This window comes from Mya arenaria, chromosome 13 (assembly GCF_026914265.1).
Source record: "Mya arenaria isolate MELC-2E11 chromosome 13, ASM2691426v1".
NCBI lineage: Eukaryota > Metazoa > Mollusca > Bivalvia > Myida > Myidae > Mya > Mya arenaria.
In genome coordinates, this window is record NC_069134.1 from 61358511 (window position 1) to 61375693 (window position 17183).

Here is a 17183-nt window from a genome sequence, read left to right on the forward strand (position 1 = left end):
TCCAAGACGACGTGTCGCGTGCAAGACCCGTTTCCCTATCTCTAAGGTCAAGGTCACACTTAGTGTTTATTCACAATGGAATGCTGCCTATAATGACATAGAGTTTATGTTTTCGTGTCCGGGCTGTAACTTTCTCTTGTATGGACAGATTTTAAAATGACTTGCAACATGTGTTTGTCATACAAAGACGACGTGTCGCGTGCAAGACCCGTGTCCTTACCTCTAAGGTCAAGGTCACACTTAGGTGTTTATTCACAATGGAATGCTGCATATAAGGACATAGAGTATAGGTTGTTGTTTCCAGGCTGTATCTTTTTCTAGTATTGACAGATTTTAAAATAACTTGCCACATGTGTTCGACATACCAAGACGACGTGTCGCGCGCAAGACCCATGTCCCTTCCTCTTAGGTGAAAGATACACTTAGTGTCTATTCACAATGGAATGCTGAATATAAGGTCATAAGAGTGTAGGTTGTCAAATATGGGTCGTATTTTTTATGTTCTGAGGCAATTTAAAATAACTTGCCATATGTATTTGACATGTAAAGGCAAGATCAACTTTTCATGTACTGACCTGGTTCATAGGTCAATGTCACATTCGGGGGCATTCGTCACATACTGTGACAGCTCTTGTTTTGTAATTTAAATTAAATCTATATAATGTAAATGCAAATTATGATAAGGATATACTTTTTCATTTCGAAACGATTGCACATACTGTTATTTAAATAAAATAACAACCGATGAACAAGGGGAAATAACATTGCAACACTGTTTAAACTGAAGAACACATTGTTATGTCCCCTTGTACTTTGGGTTTCATTTAAAAGGTTTTTGGAACTTTCCGAACAGAATTCACTGAAACTTGGGAAATTTTGTACTAATAATAACTATTGGACTTATGGGTTCCCAAAGTTTCAAAGAATTCCTTTCATTTGTTCCAAAACTAGCTTTTACCAAAAGGTGTTCAATGAAAACCAACGTACAAGGGGACATAACAATGTATTCTTCTGTTATCATCCTTAAACTGTGGTTAGCTTCCTTTGTACCTGATTGAAGCTCGGGATGATACATCTGTGCAAGAAAGTACCAGCGAGTTTAAATTTAAGCGCGGTGCGATTAAACTGAATTAAAGAAGCGTATGAAATAATAAGACAAACATAAAACAGGAGCCAATCTGGTGAAGAGATCATTATTTAATAAACACAAAATAAATCTGTAAGTATTGAACTAAAGTCACAGTTTTATTCAAACTTGTACATTATATAAATATTTTCGGTATAACAACTTTTGAAACCTATTAAAATGTATAAACAAAATAAGGTCAGTACACATTTGCTTATAGTGAAGAAAAGTTAGTGGAGAAAAGTGTCTAGTATCTATACTAACGCACTTCAAAGCCCTTATTTACTAAACGACATAGTTTTCAAAATAATAGTTTCATTTTGGCTCGAAATAAGTTCGATGAATTTTGAAATGTTTATCGTTAATATTAATAAATGCCTAGTTCTGCACTAGGCTCTTTTAGTTTGTTTTCCACAAACCGTGACGATCTAAGGGAGAGAAACTCCGTGTTCGCTTTACTTGTTTAAGACGAGTTGTGTTATCCTGTTTAGTTACTGTAGCACACCATCAAGTGTGTTTCCGTATATACTGTTTCCATGTATTGTTCTGAAAAAATATTTAGCTCAAAAGAACAATGCAGCTATAATATTTTTTTTTTGTTTTGCGAATAAAACTTTCAGAAGAAAATATCAATCAATACTAAATTGTGAGCTCACAAAAGTACATACATGTACAAAATGTACCATGCTTTAGTTTTTTTCACAATTCAATATCATAACTACATTTCTGAAGTAAAGGTCTCTTTGCGGAGTTTTAAATTGGAGTCTTGAAATGTTTAGTTTTTCGACATTGAATTTAATAATCGGCGAAGGATATCAATTCTTGAATTTGCTCGTGGCTCTTTAATTGTAATCATTTGTCCAATTCACTTTGTCCGCTCTCACACTAGAACATTTATATGCAATAAATACCAAACTCAGTAACAAGGTGTTTTGATGAGTTCGAACATCCATGTTGCAATATATACGCCATTAGTATGCGGCGTGTGTATACCACGTGATAAATTGCGTCATAAATGCCACGTCGGAAGGCAATACTTTGCTCCGAATGAAGACTTTGATTTTAAACAAAGACAACTTAACTATTTATTCGTCATTTTAAATGATACATAGCGCATTCTACGCCGCTTACAGAGACACGCCTTCGGTCTTTTACCAGAATTTGATTTAGAGATTAGTTTCTGAAAACACTCCGAAAAACCTTTTCACAATACCGCCGCCTGGTGGAGCACTGTCAGAACATAAAATTGGAAATAGGTTTGTCGAAGTGTCTGAGTAAACTTATCACCTAATCAAACTCCGGTAATGAAAAGAAGGCGGGGCTCTTTCAGCGGCATAGGCTGCCCTTATTTCATTTCGAGTGATTAAGAAAAAGTTAACTTAGTTTTGAGTTTTCATTTTAAGCAAAATGTTGCCTTCCAACGAAGCATATACACATGTATGACTTAATTTATTACGTGCTATACACACACTGGGTATGGCCTCGAATCAATTTAAATTCGTACCCTCTTGAACATTTCTTATCCATATTTTACCGAACTAGGTTACAGTGTTTATGGGCATAATATCTCGACAATTAGATAAACAGATCATTTCGGAGTTGTTGCCCTTGAATCGCTATATTGTGGCCAAGATGACTTTTTCCCCACTTTAACTTGAGTATTTCTTATCTAATCTTTACCAAACTTGATTTCAATATATATATATATATATATGCGTAATATCTCGACCAAGATCGATCAACAGCAAGATTGTAACATTTACTCTGGAGTATTTTCCCTTGATTTGTCAAATTTGTCAAAGTTATTGGTCTTGATTTTTTAAATCTGACTATCTCTCTCTATTCCACACAATATATGTTTGAACTAACTGTTTTTTAACATTACAAAATAAGTGCATTCCAACCAGGCCTTATTTATTCAATTCAATTGTTAATAAATTATTCCGCTTTATTGCTTTAACACGAGCGTGAAATAGGAAAAAAAGAAACACGGGTGACGCTGTTTAAATTTGCCACACGGTGATGATAATGATGATAATGGTGATGATGATGATGAGGATGCTGCTGCTGCTGATGTTGTTGCTGCTGCTGCTAATGATATCGATGATGCTGATTAAGATGCTGCTGCTGCTGCTGCTGCTGCTGCTGCTGTTGTTGTTGATGATGATGATGATGATGATGATGATGATGATGATGATGATGGTGGTGATGATGATGATGATGATGATGATGATGATGATGATGATGATGATGATGATGATGCAGATAATGTTCGTTCTTATACAAATATATCAAAACTCTATCAAGTTTGTGTTCGTTCATCAACGATTACATGCATTCTTGTTTTAACCACAATTACAACACCCAACTAATCTACCATGCCCCTTTATGGAGATGGATAACCATGCATCGGTCGCTTTCCATTTTCATCGTGCAAAGGTTAGATCCCTCCCATATCTCTTCATAGCTCCACCCCTGCCCACTTAGAAAGCTTAAGATGCTTACTTAGCGTTGTTTCGTAGATACTTGTGAATAAAAATTGCTGATAAGATATAATATCCGCGATTCATAAAGGAATCATCGATTTTTTAGTTCTGTAATTCGTTGAATACTTGAAAATTTCATTTCACTAAGAAATTCGGAAATACCAAAAAAGCTCGTTATTCGAAGGATCAGTTTGTAAACATATATATAAACTGAGAACATTTATAATTATAATTAGTTATATATCGCTTATTCATATATAATATTATCAAGCAAAAGATAACAGAGTTTCACCGATTGAAAAATTTTATGTTAGGCTTACCTAATCGACAAGGTGGACAAGATAAATAAACTTTATTATGGTATATTACGTTGCAGCTTTTAAACATTGATCATGTGTTGTGATCAGATTGTGTATATGAATATAAATACAAATGCAAAATTATGTTTACATTTTGAGAACTAGGACTTGTAACAGAACCTCGTATTTGTCTCAATAGCTTGAAAAACAAAAGTGATTCAACGACTTTTATCTGCAAAATACCGCATAGCAGGTGGTTAATTTACGAAAATTCGCTCGCGTATTTACTGCAAACGAGGCGTAAGGATAACGAAACGGATAAAAAATGAACACAAGTACACTTTTCAGCAGTTACTCTGCATCGTATCCGCAGACGAACACATCTTACCTAACTACCAACAACGCGTGTCAATATTCTCATTGGAATCAAAACATGACGTTTACACCGACGTTATGTGACGCTACCGGAGCCGGGATGCGAGGGATTCCGAAAAAAGAGCAACGTATTCGACGTCCGATGAACGCTTTCATGGTTTGGGCCAAAAAGGAGCGGAAATCGATGGCGGAGCAGAATCCCGATGTCCATAATGCGGATCTCAGCAAAATGCTCGGTAAGTTTTATATAAGTTTAATGTCTTGTATTTTCAATGATATATTTCGTCTTGATGTTGGTTTTTTTTAACTGGGCCAATACACATGAAGTGGATTCATGAATGCGTAACGTCTTTGTGTATATTCCATTGAAATATTGCTTTCATATATATACTAGCGGCAAAATGAACTGCGCATAATTCGAAAATTGTCTAAATTTACTTAAAACCTTTCGTTGATAACATGTTCTTGACATATATAATTTAGACTATAATTGTAACTGTGATATAAAGAGGTTCTTCCTCGAAGCTTCAGACAATTTTCATAACAAAGTTATCACTAAACATGGCTATTTCTGGGGTTATATTTTAACCAAGTATAATTATGTATAAACATTTTTTCGCTAGTGTGTATTGAAGATTAATATTATATGACGCAATTGATTTCAATTTGTATTTACATAGATAACATGTTATTGCATGTACTTAAATGGTCAGTTTTGAGACTGTGTTACGCAAGGGGTCAATTGTTCAAAACATTGTTTAAGTTGTTAACGTCAATCTTGTTAACTTTGATATCTTTACTGCTCTGAATGTTTAATGAATACACTGGTAATCTGCAGTATTTCTAACAAAATACGTGACAACAGTGTCATCTCTACTTCTGAATTTACATGTTAACAAATCGTCAACTAGTTCACAACTAAAATTTACAACGTTCTCCTTAACTACGTTGTTAACTTCAATAAAGATCTAAACAATATTTTTCAGTTTCTATACGTTATATTTCTGTGATTTGTACCATGAAAGTATACACAAAACAGAACAGAACAGAACAATGTATTAACCAGAAGATGATAGACCCATGTGAACGAATATTGTACTTAAGACAAATACACATGTATGAATAACGAGGACATAAAATGTTCACTTTGCCAGTGCTTAGCCATGTACCCTTCCTTAGCTGGTAAGTGTCCCCGGGTCTAAATTGTAAACTGAATTAAAGGGATTTTTATGTCAATGTCAATGAGGCGAAGAATGGTTCGGTTGCACGTGCAATATAGGGTGACTGAAAAATGGCATCGATTTGTTTAAGTCACATTCTTATTCAAATGAATACATATACATGTATAACAAACATAAAGTTTGAGTAATAAATCTTTAACTACTTACTAAATAATGTATTTATGGCAAATATTAATTACTGATAACAAGATTGTAAGCGTGTATTTTATAGCTGAAAACGCAAAAAATATTTAATGATTGGTGAATGCTAAAAGATTTACAGTGATCTACTATCGTCTCATAAGGTAGAAATACCGTGTTTTCTGCACATTTCTTTCAAATTTAACTCCGAATCCTTCAAAAGAAACATTAATTTCGACATTGATTCATCCGTTCTGGTATATCTAAACAATTGTATTAATTGTGGTAAATCTTATTTGGGAGTAAGAGTGCATCTTCAAACAATCGCGAGTGGTGTATTTCAGCTTTGTACCATATTGGGTGTGTTCTTTGTTTTCGAATGTGCATGAACACTTCTTCCAGAACACGTTAATCGGTAGGCGCATGTGCATTAATTCACATATCAGAATAAGTTAATCAGTAGGCGCATGTAAATTAATTCTCATATCAGAACACACTTACAAGTACTTGCTGTGCGGATAAATGGCAACGATGTTTCAATATACCCACGTTTCTTATTGCACGAAAAGCTTAAACATATTGTACATTCAAATCAGTAAAATCACCGACTCCGTTTGTTCGTCAACTGGTGTGTATATTTCGAAAAACTTGTGTAGTGCCGTGTATAATTTCAATAACTCGTCTTTTGGTGTGTATGATTTTAATAACTCTGGTTTCGGCGTGCATTATTTTAATAATTCGTCTATTGGTGTGTATAATTTTAATTAATAGTGTCGTAGCGTATAAAATTTCAATAAATCCTGTTACTGTAACAATAGTAGTGCGCATAATTCTAATAACTAGTCTATTGGTTTGTATTATTTCAATAACTTGTGGAGTGCCGTGTATATTTTCAATAGCTCGTGTAGTGCTGTGTATAATTTCAATAGCTCGCGTAGTGCCGTGTATAATTTCAATAGCTCGTGTAGTGCCGTGTATAATTTCAATAGCTCGTGTAGTGCCGTGTATAATTTCAATAGCTGGTGTAGTGCCGTGTATAATTTCAATAGCTCGTGTAGTGCCGTGTATAATTTCAATAGCTCGTGTAGTGCCGTGTATAATTTCAATAGCTGGTGTAGTGCCGTGTATAATTTCAATAGCTCGTGTAGTGCCGTGTATAATTTCAATAGCTGGTGTAGTGCCGTGTATAATTTCAATAGCTCGTGTAGTGGTGTGTGTAATTTCAATAGCTCGTGTAGTGCCGTGTATAATTTCAATAACTCGTGTACTGGTGTGTGTAATTTCAATAGCTCGTGTAGTGCCGTGTATAATTCCAATAATTCGTCTAGTGGTGGGTATTATTTCAATAGCTCGTGTAGTGCCGTGTATAATTTCAATAACTCGTCTAGTGGTGTGTATTATTTCAATAACTCGTGGAGTGGTGTGTATAATTTCAATAACTCGTGGAGTGCCGTGTATTATTTCAATAACTCGTGGAGTGGTGTGTATTATTTCAATAACTCGTGGAGTGCCGTGTATTATTTCAATAACTCGTGGAGTGGTGTGTATAATTTCAATAACTTGTGTATAAGAGTGTATAATTTTAATAACTTTTGTAGTGGTGTGTATAATTTCAATAATATTTCAATAACATGTGTAGTAGTGAGAATACTTACAATAACTTTTGTAGTGGCATGTACAATTTCAATAACTCATAGAGAGGGTACAGTCACGTGTTCATTCAAACAGCTCAGGTCCGAAAATCATAAGTATCATCAAATCTCAATCACAACTCCTTCTACTACATAAAAGCATGGCAAGATTCAAAATCTTGTATGTTTTTACCCTATTTCGTGGCGTATTTTCTCATAAAATGTGTTGATAAAAACCTTTTGTCAATATTCCAAAGAAAAAGATCTGGAGCAAAAACGTGCTTAAGTATTTTTTTCGTTAGAATATTGACCGAAGTTTTTCATCAACATATGCTATGAGAGAATGAGTTTTGAAAAAAGATGATACGAATCGCAGTGGATGTTATTTGGTGAAAGGGGTTGAGATTGAAGCTGATGTCTCCGCCCTGTTTTAATACAAAAAGTAAGGTTTAAGATAATATGTTTCCAGTAGTTACTCCGTTCTGGGCGTAAACTGCGTTTAAATAAAAACAAATCGTAAGGACATTTATCGCATATATTCTGCATGTAAGTTTACGGTTGTACCTGACCACTCTTAAGCAGCGTAAGGCGACAATAAATTAATTGCTCGATTTTCATCCCCGCCCGCCCCCTTTTTTTCCGCCGCCCCTTCAATGTTATTGACTCAAATAAAAATGTTGAACTAGGGTGTTTATTTGTGTATCGGTTCGGTAGTGTCCGGGAATGTCCGTTTTTTCATACCTAATGCGTCGATGTATAACATTCACAGGGAAAAATGAGAATTGTTATGGTCATGTTCGTGGTTCGTCTAGAAACACATATTTATTGTTCATATATGCAAAAAGAAAGAGCATGGAGACATATTGAACGATGAAACAGACATCAAATAAAAATAAAATGTCAGCCCCCGCTCCAATTTAAAACAATATTTGGATGAAAATCAAGCAATTAGTTTAAATTGGTCTTAGGTTTACGACAAAGATATTTTATTGAAACGAGTCTCGGGACTTTTTGTCATTTACATGTGCATGCGAATATGTGTGACTTGGCATCCACGCAGTTTGAAGCTGCACTCTCACAGATTGACCATTTTGACAACATTTTTATTTCTGTCTTGGAATGAACCAAATATTTGCGTAAATGTCTGGAATCCAGTGATAAAAGACTGCTGACAAAAGATCAGATCTCAGTTTTTCATAGTTACCTTCGAAAATTTATGTTTTATGGCTAAAAGCGTTACAAAGGCTTTAAGAAAAATGATTATTTCGGCAGATTTGCAAATAACTGAGATCTGATCTTTAGTTAGTTATTATTTAATACTGAATTGAAGGCATTCATGCCAAAATTAGCTTACTTTGAGACAAAAAGAATAAAAAAATATATATAAAAAAAAAACGAGAAAAAAATATAAAACAGTCAAATCTGTCAATCTGTGAGAGTGCAGCTTTAATACTTTAAGAGCTCTTCTGCTGCACGTTCACATTCACAATAGTGAGATTGTCTGTATCTGAACTGTCTGTTTCGTTGTCCTCATCTAGTTTGCACACACATAAATCTAAAAGTGCGAATGCAAATACTGAACGAGTGTTATTAAGTTTTAATTTATTTGATTTGTGAACATTGCCAAACAAATAGAGCAACGTTTTATAATAAGATTTATGAAACCTTGACTTAAACTGTCCTGACAGGAGTGTTACTCATTTAAACATTGAGGGGTGCAATAAAGTTTCATGCAAATTATTTAAAAAAAATGTATTTTTTCATGCATTATTATGTTTAACTCTTTTGACTTTAATGATAAAAAGCACGTAGGATTTATGTACATATTGAAAATATTAGCCTTTATAAATAGGGGTTTTCTATAAATAGCTACGTGGCCACACATTTCGGGGTTAGGCGCCAAATATCCATAATATTTCTTTATCTTTACTAACATATGCGTTTTTGTTTTGCTCATTTAGCTTATTTGAGTCAAACTTAATAGTATATTCAAATTAAAAGCATTTTTTTTTTGCTTCAGAACCTATAGTGTGCATCTGTAAGAAATACTTTGTACGAATTTGCACTTTTTGATAATCTATTGATCTCACAGTAATATCGATGATTTGAACGGGTTTGAAAGAAATATAATAAAAAATATACCTAAAATAATAATAATTTTGGCCTTGAACAAATGTAAGATACGTTATTTTTACGCACTGGTTTAATTAAAAATAAAGAAAGGAAAACACACAGTATAATATCTTAATAATCATATCTATTTTTATATATTTCGGTCATTTATTTTAGGTTTTTACTTTTTCAATCACCTATACCCTTTCAAATAACACCAACATTAAACGGGGTCACAAGGATTTCAAAAAAACACATTTATGTTTACTTCTCAATTCTGTAATTGTGTGCTTTAATTGCAAGTAGAACTAATTCTTGATATCTTTTACTTACAAAGACTGATTACCATGATTACTTTGTGATTATCTACTTGCTATTATGTGTGTATGTTTTACTTATACATACATGTATTATCAAATACTGGTTAAACCAAAGATTTTAAATTAAGAAATATTACCAATGGGGTCGATGAAATACCAAGCTAATGTGTACATTGGATGACTTGATTTAGGACATTTAAATGATTTGTGTGGTACTATTTATGATTGTATTTCACTTTATAGATATGTAAGCAGAATGGAAATTCGACAAGGCATCTATCCAGTAAAGAGCCACACTCGAGATTCGTTTTTGAGTTTGCTATTCAAATAATTTTGTAAACACAGAAAATAGTTTGTCTCTACTCAAAATTTACAAATTTATAATTATGAAAAAAATGTTGCAGCTCTATTGTCAAAACTTTATTTTTGGAAAAAATTTTTAACGTTATGTATTATTGGTTTTCAAATATGCACATACAGGGGAATATTGTTTGTATAATGGTTGATATTTATTTTTGGACAAAAATGATGGTTGTATTTTTCAAAATAATTTACGTTTAAATGAAGACTATACGATATTTTGGCTTAGGAAATATTTTGTTTAGAACAGCATTAAGTAAGTAGAAATTATCGAATGTGGCTTCTATCACGTTTTAATACAATTCTTAGTCGATTTTAGTCGGCAATTGAAATGATCTTACTGTCATAATTGCTTTAATTTGCTACATATTTGAGTGATTTGAACTTGGGTGGGAATTAAAATCAACTCAAAATTAAGGAAATAAAACAAATCAATGTGTTGACATTTGTGAAAATTATACAGAATTAAGAAATATGACTAAAAGGACCTTTACGTAAAGATTTAAGCTGATTTTAGTTGCACATTGAAGTAACCGTATTATCATAGTTTCACTTATTTGGTACATATACGAATTAACGAATTTTAGCCTGTATTAAATGGAACAGAAGTTGAGGAAATGAAAAAAAAAAATGGTTTGCCATTTGCGATGTTTACACAGATTGAAGGGTATTGAAGTTACGACCTACGCCGTGTATTTAAATGCGCCTCTGGTCCTAATATCACCAAATACTCTAATTAACTCTCAGGATTCAATTTTGTCATACTTCAGGTTTCAATCACATTCACAACAGCATAAATGATTAAAAATCATCTTTTTAAAAGTCAATGTTGATAAAAAAATGATTAAAATTCCATAGAAAACTAATACTAGAGCAAATATTATTATTAATGATTTATTACTTACGTAAGTTTATGGTTCTAGATTGATTTCAGCATAATGCCTTTAAACATAGTACTCAGTAGCGATGATAGAATGTTGTTGTTGTTTTTTAAAAAAGGAGTTAAACATTTTAACTCATGCCAGCCTTATATTTGGAAACGTGAGTTGAGATTGAAATGAAAAAAATGACAAGAACGTTTTTGTGATTTTATGTCTGATCTGCTTGAATTCCCTTGACATATTGCCGAAGTCAGCGAAAGTCTCTAAGCTTGACGGTTTTAAAGATAACCTGGAACAATTCATATGCTAAACATTGTCAGGGTTAGTCTATTGATATAGGTATGCGCCTCTCACCCACAAGGCTGCAAGTTCAATCCCTAACACGGTTACTTTCTCACACTATCCAGGAAATGTCATCGAGCGAAATTCTACAAGATTTTTCTTTTCTTTACAATCGAAATTAACGAAAATAGTATACACTTAAAGCGAATGCATTTCATACTAATTGATAAGTTGACATAAGTTTGAGTGTGAGAAGACAGCTGAACGCTGTTATGGTTCACTCGTGTGGCCGTTTCCTGAGTAGAAACCAGTTATGGTGTCATTTATGAGAGGTCATGAGAAAATTCCCCTGGTGGTGATCGAACCTTCAACCTCCTGATTAAGAGAAAAACACCTATACCCATAATAATTTATGTCTCTCATCCTGCTTGGGAGTGAACTCACAAACTTTTGAGTAAGAGATCACCGTTACCCATATATGTCTCTCATCCTGCTTGGGATTGAACTCACAAACTTTTGAGTAAGAGAAGATCACCGTTACCCATATATGTCTCTCATCCTGCTGTGGATGGAACTCACAACCTCTTGGGTGATGGTGGACATCTATACTCAGGCCGCTCTCACATATATATCATAAGACCACTCTCATTCTACCGAGGATTGAAGCCACGACCTACTGAGTGAGAGACGCACATATTTACCGTTATATCTTTCTGAAACCCACTCTAATCCTGCTTGGAATCGAACCTACAACCTCTTGGGTTAGAGGCGGACACCTTTACCACGAGGTGTAAAAATAGAGCTGGTTTGAATGCTGCTTCGTGGCTTGGTCGGAATTGTGTATTGATTTAACCTATTTAACACGAATTCAATTATACAAATTTGGCAGTAAGTTTAAAATAAACTGAGTTGAATACAGCACCAAGAAACGAGGAAGCATAAATCAAGCTGTACATGTAATTTAGCAAGATGTACTGTTCAGAATGCAAGACGTACTGTTCAGAATGCAAGATGTACAAGACAGAATACAAAATGATATATTTGCTTCAATGCTCTTTCGAAATAAAGAAAGATGTTTAATTGCATAATTTGTTCATGCAGCCCGCTTCAGCGTTGGCCATTTGGTTAATTTGTTTCTGCAGAAATTTCTATAAGACATTGATGAGTCGATGAAAAGGAAAACATTTATCTATAGATAATGAAGCTCCTTAACGATACCAACCAGTGATTAACCAATTAAAACAAGATACTAGTATTTAGGCGATAATCTCTGAACACTGTTTCTAGATAAGAACGCACGTGTCATTGTGAGCGCGTGGCAATTTTGATAGTGCAATTAAAGTCAAGGCTTTTTCGAAATTGTAAAAAAATGGAACAAAGAATTTGTCAGAATCTTTGGCACAGAGCGTACTTGCTCGCGACCTCAAAGTGAAACTTCAAAGAATAATATTAAAACAATCTGTTGGTTCTCATTTGAACACGGTTGATAAGTTGGCAGAATTTCTTCGCTCACATAATAACTCGCCATGGTAATTACAAGCTTTACATCAGATCATGTATGACCTAATTATATACAAATATAAAATAGTTTTTGTACACATGGAGTTCTTGTATGTCATTTGTACTGAGTATAGTGAAGGCAGACAGTCGCTCGCGTTAGCTAACGTTAGCTTACTGTTTTGTTTTGTATTCCTGTTTACAATGTAAGCGGGGAACCAGATCGCTAACATTAGCCGCATATGTCTTATTGTACGCAGGGCTGGTGATTCTGGTCTTGGTGCCCATGTTAAACTCTCTCACACATGCACCCCCCCCCCCCCCCTCTCTCTCTCTTTCTCTCAGTCTCTCTCTCTCTCTCTCTCTCTCGCCCCCTCTCTCTCTTTTCCCGTAGTTACACTGTATTTTAATCATATGTTTGTTTACTTCAGGTGACAAATGGAAGCAGCTAAACGCCGACGAAAAGAAGATCTATACCGACGAGGCTGAGCGACTCCGACAGGAGCACATGAAGCTCTATCCAGACTATAAATACCGACCACGACGACGGAAAACATCGAAGAAGTCCGAAAGTGCTGCTAATCAAAACTCCGGTGCCGCCTACATCCCAGCCAAACCATATCAAGTCCCGAACGCCCACACTCGGCGCTCGAACAGTTTTTGTTATGAGGACATGAGGCAACCGAAATATGGAAACAGCGGGTTAGAGTACCCATACAGCTCGAGCGTCCCTGTAACCGCTGTTGGCTACGGTGGCTACGGTATTAACGTGCCGTACAGCCCACGGACAACATCTACCCCAGAGTCGAATCTTTCAAGCAGCCCAGAGACATTTGCACATGACCAGTACGAGATGTCTGAGGGTGCGTACTATAGTTCATGCTGCTCGTATGAGGCGCAAGTAAATGCTGCTGGAAGTATTTCCCTGAAAAGTATACCGGTCCCCATATGCCCCGAGTACCAGCGAGATAACGGCAATACGCATGCACGTGTTGCAATGGAAGTCAGAAATACTAATGAAAGGGCCACGAAAGGAGCTACCAATGGCAAAGGCTCTGATAGCCATATAATGTCAACAGCCATTTTGAGCGATATTGATGGCCTGAAACCCGAGGAATTTGATCAATATCTTCCCACTATAAAATTAAAGGCGGACTTTAATTCAAATGTGGTTACGAGCAACCACAACAACGATGGGGCGAACTCCGGACAGGGGAAGACGTATGAACGTTGCCATGTGTGGTGTTCTCAGGGCGCTGCAGTGAAAATTGAAAGCACAGAAAATGATGACATGGATGATACTAAGCCCAACCCGACAGGAGTGTTTGCCTTTGAATATGACGACGCTCAGCCTTTCATTAATGCTATAACAACTGATAAATAAACTCAAAATGGTTAACAGGGAATGAAACATGTTTTAGCATTTTGATAGAGAAAAAATGAAAAAAACAGTAGGCATCACACTTATGCTGTTAGAAAATTGTAAAAACTGACTATTTCAAATTTCCTTTTTTAAAGCATAAAAAAACAATAACAAAAAAAATAACAAAAAAAATAGTGTATTTATTATTTGAGGGAATAAATAATAATAATTCGACAGTGAATGGACGACTGTTGCAAATGAAATTCAACTGATAAAAATATTGATCTGTTAAATTTAGTGCAAACACTTTGAAAAAAAGGCTGTTCATGATTAAGATGTATCGTCCTGTAATTTGCTGGCTTTGTTGTTATTGTTGTTAAGTCAGCATAAAACTTATAGTTTCTCAATTACGATAGCTCTGTATATTTTCAAATTCCATAATACTAATAAAATTATGAGCGTCAGGTATGTATTTATTCTTGAGCTTTATCATTGTTTTACATTTCTACATGTATCTTACTGTTTTGGTCTGTAAATAGATTTTGATAACTTCTATACAGTCGAACACCGTTGGCTCGAACTCCCTGCGGCCGGCGAAAATACCTCGAGCCTCGGAAGATTCGAGCCAAGCGGTAGATATTACCTTCAGAATAATTAAATGGGTCCTCAACATCCAGTTCGAGCCAACGAGTATTTCGAGCCAAACATGTTTTAGCCAACGGAGTTCGACTTTATTGATATCTTTGTTATAATTTTATGTTATGTTGTTAACGCTGTAATTTCCGATTTGATATGAATTTGATATAAAATGAATCAGATAGCCATAACGAGATTATTTTATATATGATTTTATTTATTTATTTATACATTTTGTACAAATACATGTACTGCCATTCGTTCTAAACCATGAATGTGAAAATGTGTACATATATACAAACATCCATACCACTGCATAATCTCATTTTATTCAATATAATTGCTGTTATTTCTAGATTATTTAGCAGGAAAATCGTGTTTTATCATTAATTTACGAGAGATGCATGTTTCTCGCATGCAAAACTGCAATTCTCCACACACCTTAAGAATAAACTCATTTCTATTGTTTCATTCTTGAAAACTTGTTTGTATGGCGCGCAGGTCGTACCAAATACCATAAAATGTATGATCCAAACAATGGTTACATTGTTCTTTTGTTTGAAATGTAATTACTGTGTTAAAATGTTATTTGTGTCTCATGTCTGTTTTTGAATTGTACATATATTACAAATTATGTGGATCCATGTTTAATGGAACGTCAAAAACGTATGTTTTTATATAAATATTAAATGTAAATATCAATAATTACATCAAAGTCCTCTTCAACTTTACAACATATTTTTTTTCTAAAAACGTTTCGGCCAGTATGCAAAAATGACATCATGGCAGAAAATGACGTCATGAACAGGAAATGACGTCAAAGTCAAATGACGTTGGGTTTTTTTAATGTTAACATGTAAAAAGTTACATTACCATAATATGAATATTAAATATTCAGCCAATAAATAAAACACTTAAGTTGTTTATATATGTTTATCAGGGAAATAGAGGAATGTATGTATATCTACTGATAAACAGTTATAAATGATAATGATATTGAATAAATCTAGTGTGTCTGACAAGTATACAAACTGTTAAACTCTGCTTTATATAATTAAAATAGCTATGTTTTCTTCTTCTAAAAAAAAACCTATTCTTGAATGCGTGTACTTTTGTATGTGATGAAAAATGAACACAAATGATCTAAATAAATGAACGAAAAAACTGAGTTGTTTATTGTTTTGTTTACGGTAATAATCGCTTTAAAGCTGCACTCTCTCAGATTTACAGTTTTGACAACTATTTTATTTTTTGTCTTGGAATGAGGCAATTTTTGAACATCATTTTTGCGTAAATATCTACAAACCACTAATATAAGACTGCTGACAAAAGATCAAATCGCAGATTTTCATTATTCCGTTCGAAATTTAATGTCTTATGTCTAAAACCGTTACTAACGGTTTAAGAAAAATAACTTAAATATGGAATATGGAAATCTGCAATTTAATTTTATGTCAGCATTCTTATAACACTGTTTGTTCTTTAGCCTAGAACGTTATGTTTTTTCATTGTTTTAAAATGGACATTTGTGCTGGTTTTACACCATTCGGAACACTTTTCCGCCATTTTCCATCAAAAACAACGATAAAAAATGGTGTCCCGAATTAATAAACACATGAAATGGACTGGAGCGACATGCTTAAAAACTATTAGTATAAACTTAACCAAACTCGACTAAGTAATGTCTAAAGATTATAAGTATGCATTTAAAACTCAATTAATGCTGATTTCTAATTAAACATAATAATGGACAGCAGATTTGAAATAAAAATACGTCAATAAACTTATGTTACACACCGTGACCATTCATTTTGGTCAATGCATACAAATAACCTTTACAAGTACTTAAAGAAAAAATGGATAAAGTGTATACTTTCATGATTTCCCGATAACGATAGCATAATCAATTAAAGCTGCACTCTCACAGATAATCAGTTTTGATTTTTATTTCATTTTTTTTTGTGTCAGAATCAGCTGTTTTTGGCATCAATGCATTCATTTTAGTCATATAAAATAACCCACGAAAGAACAGATCTCAAGTATTTTGAAAACTGCCGAAAAACTCTTCTTTTTTTTCATAAGGCGTTAGTAACGCTCTAAGCCATAAAACATCAATTTTCGAACGTAAATATGAAAAACTGCGATATGATCTTTTGTCAGCAGTCTTATATCACTGTTTTTCAGGCATTAAAGCAAAGAAATGTTTATTCCAATAAAAAAAAAAAAAAATAGGTCAACCTGTGAGAGTGAATCTGAACTTCTATTATCTAGAAAGTTGTCCCGTTTTGAACGCCATACTTTTTAGTGTCTAAAAATAGCACAAGGATGTTTGGCACCTCCGTAAAATGGCGGTATCTAAGTGGGCGTGAGAAATCAGCCTCTGGACACTTGAAACCCTGCAAGTCAGAATGTTCCTTGTTACAGAATCATTGCCAACGTAATTGCTAAAATATA

At 34.2% G+C, this 17183-nt stretch overlaps 1 protein-coding gene across 1 annotated transcript; it reads left to right on the forward strand.

Annotated features, from left to right (window-relative positions):
- Window positions 1-3682: 3682 nt before the first annotated feature.
- LOC128212973 (transcription factor Sox-17-alpha-like) lies at window positions 3683-15881 on the forward strand. The gene is made up of 2 exons (XM_052918401.1): window positions 3683-4522; window positions 13162-15881. Exons 1-2 carry the CDS (start codon window positions 4237-4239, stop codon window positions 14112-14114), a joined length of 1239 nt encoding a protein of 412 aa, XP_052774361.1. The 5' UTR covers window positions 3683-4236; the 3' UTR covers window positions 14115-15881.
- The last annotated feature ends 1302 nt before the right edge of the window (window positions 15882-17183 follow it).

What these genes read in the sequence shown, in the direction of transcription:
- LOC128212973 (XM_052918401.1), top strand. Translation starts at nt 4,237, where the DNA reads ATGAACACAAGTACACTTTTCAGCAGTTACTCTGCATCGTATCCGCAG. An exon ending in GGATCTCAGCAAAATGCTCG is followed by an intron (nt 4,523 to 13,161) that starts GTAAGTTTTATA and finishes TGTTTACTTCAG; the next exon opens with GTGACAAATGGAAGCAGCTA.